The following is an 8,038-nucleotide window of genomic DNA, read 5'->3' on the forward strand; positions in this document are numbered from 1 at the left end:
TTTTTTTTAATCAGATGCTGCTGGTCTCTGTTCCTTCCCAGAGCACAGCACCTGAAAGTTTAGCCCTTGCCCAACCATGCAGCAGTATCGGTACTGCTGAGTAGCTGGGCAAGGGAAGGAGTTCCCATGTGCTGCATTCCCAGGAGGGGAACCCAGTCCGAACTGGAGCTGAGCTGTGCCTGACAGAGGGGAGGGGAGGATCGGGGGGTGCAAGGTGGCTGCTGTGGGTCTGATTGGCTCTGACCCAGGCTTGGGGCCAGAGTCAGCTGTAGCAGCTGCCTGCTCCCCTTGCTTTGTACACAAATCTAAGATGAGAGGCTTTACTCCCCCCATGGGGGGGGAATTGTCTTAGATTTGAGTACATACGGTAGTTGCTCATTTTTCAGTTAAGTGCACAGAATAGATATAACTGCAGGTAGATGCTTTATGGGCCCAGGTCCTGCAGAAAGTTAAAGATAATCTGTGCTAAAGTGACAGTCCCAGAATTTGCATGTCAGGTTAGTGGAGCAGAGGGTAGTGTTACACAGTGTCTTGCACAGGTGGCTAGACACAAGCACAGCACCCTAGAAAGTATAGTATCTTCAGTGATGGAGAGCTCTGGTCCAAAGGAGCAGTAGACAGTTAATCCTCCGTTATCATGTAATCTCTGGTGGGGGAGGGAGGGGGGAGGAGATTGTTGGTTTAATTATAAATTGTGCGTGTTGTTTAAAACCAGGATTTGAAGCCCCAGGCTTTCAGAAATGCTTATGATATTCCCCGCCACAGTCTCCTGGACCAGCTGACTAGGATGAGAACCAACCTGCTGAAAACACACAAGCTTATCCTTGGGCAGGATGAAGGTGAATAGCCATCATTCTCTTACCGTGCCTAACTTAATGGTGGTGGTGCTGAGGGGACATATCCTTTGTGCTTCATATCCGACTATGAAAGCAGCCCTCCCATTTGTTCAATTAGTGTAATGCTGCCTAGTATTTCTTTGCCTGGGCGTGAATTAAAGGGGGTGTGCATCTTCTGCTTGATCTGAACCCTTCTGTACAATCGCCTGTGGTGGATGAGGATGGCGGGGGGGAATGTTTTTATCATAACAGAGGGTCAGGCTAGGGAGGAACAGGGAAAGGGCTGTCTGCTGAAAGCAGCATACACCCGAGACCTGCGGAGGATGAAAACGTATTAGCATGCCTTTCAAGTTATTAATGTAACATCTTAACAGTGTTCACTGAGGGTTGTATTCTTTAGCATTATCCTATGCTGTAAGGAGGTGGTGACGTCTGATTCTTAAGGGGTAATACTAGGGAACGAACATGCATGTGCTTGACATTGGTTGACTGGAGAATGATGTTCTCTTCCACTGCAGACTGTCTTCACAGTGTTCCTGTTGCTCAAATGGGAAATTACCAGGAGTACCTAAAGATGATGCCATCTCCCCTCCGGGAGATTGATCCAGACCAGCCAAAAAGGCTTCATACATTTGGCAATCCTTTCAAACAGGATAAGAAGGTAGGAAAGGCTGCTTTCTCTGCCCTAGATTTGATTTTTAGAGCCGTGACGTGGCTGGCTTCATAACACTTGTTGACAGTTAAGCAGCGAGTGGAATTTCTTATCCAACTTTTAGTCTTGACCAGTTCGGTCCTTATGTAAAGCGGTGGAAGTGGTATTCACCTTTTCTACTCTAGGAAAAGGAAGCGCGTGGTAACACTTTTGCTAGGCAACAACCTACTTTGAAACCAACCTTGTGCCTCTGTGAAGCAGCTAGTTTCCAAACCTGTCCCCTGTCCTACCTCCTGCCTCACTTCAGACTAACATCACCTCTTGCACATTTCTCTCTAAAATACCTGCTCTGAGAGAATTGAATGCAAAGGATCATGAGGCTTTTAACATTCCAGCCTTTCCATACAAAACTGGTTTGCATTTGGGGCGCAGCCTACTTTAGATGTGTGCACATTGTGGATTTTGACAGTTAACAGGGAGCAAAGCCAGCTGAGCTGCATCGTGGAGAGGGTAGTTGTAGCTGGGAGAATTCTGTTGCAAATGAAATTTCTGGCCTCTGTTTTTGCAGGGTATGATGATTGATGAAGCAGATGAATTCGTCACTGGGCCTCAAAACAAAATTAAGCGTCCTGGAGAACTAAACACTCCAGCATCACTGAAGAGAAGGCGCAGCATGTCACCTCTTCTGAGGAGACCACAGTCGCCTCCTGCTACAGCTAATCATGTTGGTGGGAAGGGCCCACCATCTGCCTCGGGATCCCCGTCTTATCCAAACCTCAAAGCCACCCCAGCACATAAAGGTACGTTGAACTGCATTTCAAAGACCTGCCTGGGTTTTAGACGAAATTGCCAGTACAGGAAACCAGTGCCTGCCTGGAATTAATTTGAATGTGTAAAGGGAGAGAGAGGTGAAGCTGACATCCTGTGTGCGTCTTAGCCAAAGTTCCTTGGAAGATTTAGTGTGACCTTTTTGAGTCGGAACAAGTGGGCTATCATTAGAGCTGGTGACCTCTTCTTTATTTTAAGGAATTCTGTTGTAGCCACAATTTTCTTCCTGAAAAGCAAACTGAAAGCTTCTTGCTAAATTGAAAAAACATAATGTTTTTCTTTTGAACTCATGAAAACTAAATGAATGCTGGAGTGAGGGGTTTCTGGAGATGGGGTGGGGAGTGTGTGTGTGCATCTTTAATTTTTCACTAAAAATAACTAGCATTTTTATGAGTCAACACCCTGGCCAGGAAGTTGAGACACAGGACAGCACTTTTCTCCTAAAAAGCATGTTTTGGAGTAGCATAAAGATCTAAGCTTGCTACCAGGATTTTTCATGCAGGAGGTCAGACTAAATCACAACAGTCATGAGGTATTAAAAGCCTTGAATTTATTGGAATTCCAAGTATAGTTTAATAGGTCTGTTCTAGTCTTTGTCCAGCAGATGGCTACTAATTTTTTTCTTCATAATCCTGCCTTTGGAGGAAAGGAAGATTTTAAACATGATGCAAAGTCCAGTTACAAACTTGATAACAATCCCCAGGTGCACAGCAGTGCTATGGCCTGCATATCCTTTAGCTCTTTAAGAGGAAGCTTGTACTTTTGGCACTGATGTAAGGAAAGATTTAAAAGTATGTATGCCCAGCTTGGCTCAATATTAGTTTAAGAGGAAGCAGTGGAAGTCAGGGATTTGAAGAGAGAATATGCCCAAGCAGGGAAGAAATGAAAATAGAAATGAAACACAAGAAACTAAAGGGATTTTCTGGTTTTGTTCAGATTTTTGCCAGCACTTAGAGGTCCTTTCCATCTCTTGCTTGAGGATCTGAGAGAGAATAACATCTTAGTGCTACCTGTTACAGACTAAATCCAGCTTAATTTTAACTTACAGATGCCAATAGCAATGCCATTCAGGATAGTAATGGGGAGAAGAAAGCAGAAAACTGTCAGGCACTGGACAAACAAATTGATGGCTTGTCTGCACAAATGATTCCCTCTGTTCCCGCTGCTACGGTAGATGACAATCTGCTACCAAATGACTTGGACTCGCTACATGGTGAATTTAATTGTTTAAGTGAAGATGGGTTGGATCATAAACCTGTTACCAATGCACTTGTGAGAGGACCTATAAATTACAGTCTGCCTGCAGATGACCAAAAGCTGATGGAGGAATCCACTTCTGGACCTGTACCAAACTTCGTGAAAATCACACCGAGCATGCTCGAGGGAAACAATGCCGATATCAAAATAAAAGTCATGAAGGAGGTTCGCAAGCCTGGAAGAAGTAAGTAACACATGATCATCTTCAGTATGCACCCAGATTTCCTTTCTACTGCGTCTCAAACGTCTTCTATCCTTCTACCTATAGCTTTGGAATAACTTCGGATTGTTCCAATAAAGAATGATGTTTGGAGAAAATGAGTGAAGGGTTCAGATTTGAGAAGCAGCTTTTCCCCTTCTCTGTTGATCTTTGTAAGCACCAGATGTAGTGTAACTCGTGCATGTACACGCCTTTAAACTGTGCCACGTTATCTAACCCCACTAATTCTTGATCATAATCATTCCTTGACACTTTCTTTGTCAAGAAAACCGGTTTGCTGAGATCTTTGAAGTTATGAAACTTGGTATTTTCATTATATTGCACAGCACTGCGGTAGTTCCTTCTAAACCTTTTTCTGAGGGGGAAAGCACATATATAACTACTATGATGTGTTCTAGAACATTGTCACTAAAACCTCAGTCTAATACCAAGTAAAATTATTTTTGTTAAATATAGGAAGACATTGAGATCATACATGGGTAGACTTTAAAAATAAGCTGTCTTGGGGTCTTGCAAATCTACCAAGAACAGAACCCCAAGTTCAGGGTTTGTGGACAAGATTTTGATAGTATCTGTAAGACCAGATGCACAGAAAATCTTCTCCTCTGCTCTTGGTATTTGATTATGATAATCCTTAGAGGCCAGAAACAGACCTTGGGCCTTGGCAGGTAAAAACCCACTTAGTTATTTTCAAATATACCTCTGCATACTTGACTATTTACACACGGTCATGTTTTTCCCGTGTGTCAGCAGTCTAATAGCAGTTCACTGCATCTACTTCAGTGACTAAGAATGAATTGCCATTGCAAATTACGCCTTGGTATTTTACTAATGCTGTGAATTGTTATAAATACAGTACTTAAAATAACCAAGTACTTTACTGCAGCCTCCTTACCTGTTTAGGTAGTTCACATGCAAGTTTCCCCAACTTAAGTACTTTTATAGCGAGTCTCCTAGTCAAAAGGACCAGTCAGCAAACTTGGTGGAGGCTGACTTGTAACACATGCTGCTAAAGAAGTAAGATCCTGTGCTCTTGTTTTTCTGTTTCTAAATGCAGTCTCAGGTCATCTTTGACACCTGCTGTAACTTAAACCTCAGTTGTTTAGTCAGATCTTTCTCTGCTTCCTGTTTGTTGAGGAAGCCAGCCTTACCATTTTGCAGTAAATCTGTCTTAAAATCTATGACTTACAAAATAATTCATTCCATATATGTCACTGTAGCTTGCTTCAGAGTTCCTGAAGAAAGTAATGGTTCAGGACAAAACCTCTATGCTCTGCCAGCATACCCTGTCCCAACTTTTAGTTCCATTGTTGTTTTAGTCATGCGTCTGAGTCATGTTGAAATACGGAGCTTTTATAATGTGCTCATACAGGGATGAAGCTGAAACCAGAACACTATTTCACTTCTGTTCTAAACCAATCCAACTCTAATCTGTTTTTTGTTCAAGGGCTAAAATATGTATTTGTTTCACAGTACACACTGCTTAAACTGAAAGCCAGCTGCTGAAGAAATCTTAGATCCCCTCTACACATCACATTTATGTCACAAATAACATTAACTGTGGCATAAATGGCAAGGATGCTACACATGCACCCAATTTAAGGTACCATAAAATGGCAAACCAGCCATGAAAATATTCTACGTGTAACGTAGAACACTTTTTTTTTTTTATGGCTGATTTGTTATGGTGCCCTAAACTTGACTGCATGGTGTTGTCCAGGGCTGCTCCGGGATTGGTGCTGACCAGTCGGCTTATTGTTGGCACGAGCCCTGGGACAGCTCCAGAGTGCATCATGGTCTTGAACCTGCCCTGGTTTGGTGCTAGGGCCAGGGCTGACAGCATGCTGTCTGCCCCAGGACCGCATCGGGATATGCCAGGTTGCAAGCACCCAGCTTGCTGGTGGAAGGGGAACTTGGGATCGTGATCCTAGGCTTCCCGTGCACCGATCAGTAAAAAGGACTTGATTGGGATCGGAGCTGGCATCCATGGCACCTTTAAATGTACATGTGCCAGGGGCCTTAGTCTCCTGCACAGGAATACTAATCCTAACATCTTGCAGCAGGGGCCCTGTTAAATCAGCATTGAGAGCCACTGGTGGTTTGGTGTGCAATACGCCGTCTGTGTTGTGCTGCTTTGGCAGAAAAACTAGCAACAGGTCACTTGAATGAAGAATCCTGCTTATTCCAGTGATGGACTGTAGCTGTGCTACAAAAGTAGATTTTGGCCTTCCAGATACCAGTGTTGGTAGCATTTAATTCTCATTCTAAAACACTTGAGGTATACAAATAATGTCATCTTCATTTAATGGTGTCTTTTATTTAATAGGAAAAACAATTTTGCACTCCATCTGCTGCTTCGCTTCTCCCGTCCGTTAATCTGTCAAATACGGTTTCAGTAAAGATGACCTTTTTCTTTTGTGTATATGCTCAACTAACACAGTTGTTTTGGATATTTTTTCTTAGATTATGAAAAAATCTTCACACTTCTTGAGGAAATTCAAGGACCTATAGAAATTCAGAAATATTTCATTGAATTTGCTATCAAGGAAGCAGCAAGGTTTGTATATAGAAAACAAATGAATATGAAACCCAGATTACATGTTTTTACTGATAATTTTGATCATGACAGTAAAATTCAGTATTTTCCAAGAAAAGTATCTTATGTGGGGTTTTTTTTTCCTACACTAGAAAAAAGATCGATTGTGATTGCTTGTTTTTAGCAAGCAAGTGATTTCATAAGATGTCGTAGTGAATCCTCTTCGCTTACCATACATAGGTCTGCAGTATTGTAGACCTAAAATAGAGATGGGTCTGCAATGAAGAGAGACCCAGAGTTTTAATTGAGATCTATCTCTCTCTCATTTTTAGTCATAATAACAGAAACACAAAGTAGATCTGTCTTGTGGAAGACACAGAGTGCTCTGGAGATGTGAATTGTATGTTGAATGGCTGATATGAAAGTCGCTGTCGTATTGGAAGAGCAGAACCAACATTAAATTACTCCCCCTCTCTTTCTCAGGTTTAAAAAACGGGTCTTAATACAACACTTAGAGACAATACTAGAGGAAATAGAGTTCAACAGCCTGCCCAACAGAGTTAATCATGTCAGCAGTAGATAATAGTGTCCCAGCAAGACAGGACGGACCAGGGAGGAGTCTGCTGTGCCGCAGAAGAGTGGAAGAGGACGTGGCTGCTGCCCTCACCATCCTGGCAGTCAAGCGATTTCTCTGTCAGACTGAGAAGAAGCAGTGGAGCTTTAACTTTAAGAACCTCTATCGGCAGAAGCTGAGCTGTAACCCTAAGGGTTTGCTATGAAAGGTGTGGCTTTTTCCCTGTGGAGGGTGCTATTCGCTCAACAGCCTGAAGAAAATAACCATTGCTGCCCCTCCTGCAGGTGATGAGAATTTACTCATTTGAACATTGTCATGATAGACACTTACGTGCTATAGGCAGCAGGTTGCATTAACCCGGGGCACAGTCGAATGCACACACTGTCTGTCTGCACTCTTTGGAAAGATCCTGTGTGTTCCAAAAACAAAAAAAAAAAACCCTCCCAAAAACACCCGCGTGGTAATATTGCATGTTGCCACCACAGAGACGAGGGTCCTATTCCCAAGAACTACTAGCCATGCCTTTAAGCTTGAGTTTCAGTGTAGATTGAATGAGAATAAAGAAACTGCTATTCTGTGTTAATGAAAGCTAAAGACAGCCCTGTGACTGTTACCACCTGATGGTCACTAAACAATCTACCTCAGACTCTCTTCTGTTTTGTCTACAGACATTATGAAAGTGCACCTGAGGGCTTCCCAGGTCCCCGACTTCAGTTCTCTTTCATCCTGTGAAGAGGACGGAGATTCTTCAGGTGGCCTTGGCACACGCTGTGCTTTGGAAGCACTAAAAGGAAACGCTTTAAACAAAACAAAACAAAACAAAAAACCTGTATTTTAATGTTCATATGAAAGAGATTATTTTGAACAGTATTGTTACCAGATCACTAATTTGATATTTTAACTGTATAAAGATTTTTGGAACATATGTATATACAAAATAAACAGTTTTATTAATTTTTAATAAGTGCATAATCCAAGGAGTCTGTAGCGAGAAGTGTTGGTTCCTCCGATTGCCTGTTACAGAGAACGGTAATCTTAGGAGAGCCGCTGGTGATGTGCCTACTCGCAGAGTGTAAAATCCTAGGAACACTAACCAGAGATTTGTTGTTATTTTTTTTCTTTCCTTTTCCTTCCC

At 42.5% G+C, this 8,038-nt stretch overlaps 1 protein-coding gene across 3 annotated transcripts in view; it reads left to right on the plus strand.

The window, feature by feature from the left end:
• INTS6L (integrator complex subunit 6 like) overlaps positions 1 to 7,864 on the plus strand; it is a 46,768-nt gene extending 38,904 nt beyond the window's left edge. For all 3 annotated transcript variants that reach the window (XM_014524663.2, XM_025215465.1, XM_025215466.1), the window contains 7 exons: positions 716 to 839; positions 1,355 to 1,497; positions 2,057 to 2,288; positions 3,365 to 3,757; positions 6,257 to 6,350; positions 6,813 to 7,187; positions 7,572 to 7,864. In XM_014524663.2, the coding sequence (XP_014380149.1) occupies positions 716 to 839; positions 1,355 to 1,497; positions 2,057 to 2,288; positions 3,365 to 3,757; positions 6,257 to 6,350; positions 6,813 to 6,912 (1,086 nt within the window). In that variant the 3' untranslated portion in view covers positions 6,913 to 7,187; positions 7,572 to 7,864. The remainder of the gene's footprint in view (positions 1 to 715; positions 840 to 1,354; positions 1,498 to 2,056; positions 2,289 to 3,364; positions 3,758 to 6,256; positions 6,351 to 6,812; positions 7,188 to 7,571) is intronic.
• The last annotated feature ends 174 nt before the right edge of the window (positions 7,865 to 8,038 follow it).

Source organism: Alligator sinensis, unplaced genomic scaffold, assembly GCF_000455745.1.
Source record: "Alligator sinensis unplaced genomic scaffold, ASM45574v1 scaffold1567_1, whole genome shotgun sequence".
NCBI classification, from domain to species: domain Eukaryota; kingdom Metazoa; phylum Chordata; order Crocodylia; family Alligatoridae; genus Alligator; species Alligator sinensis.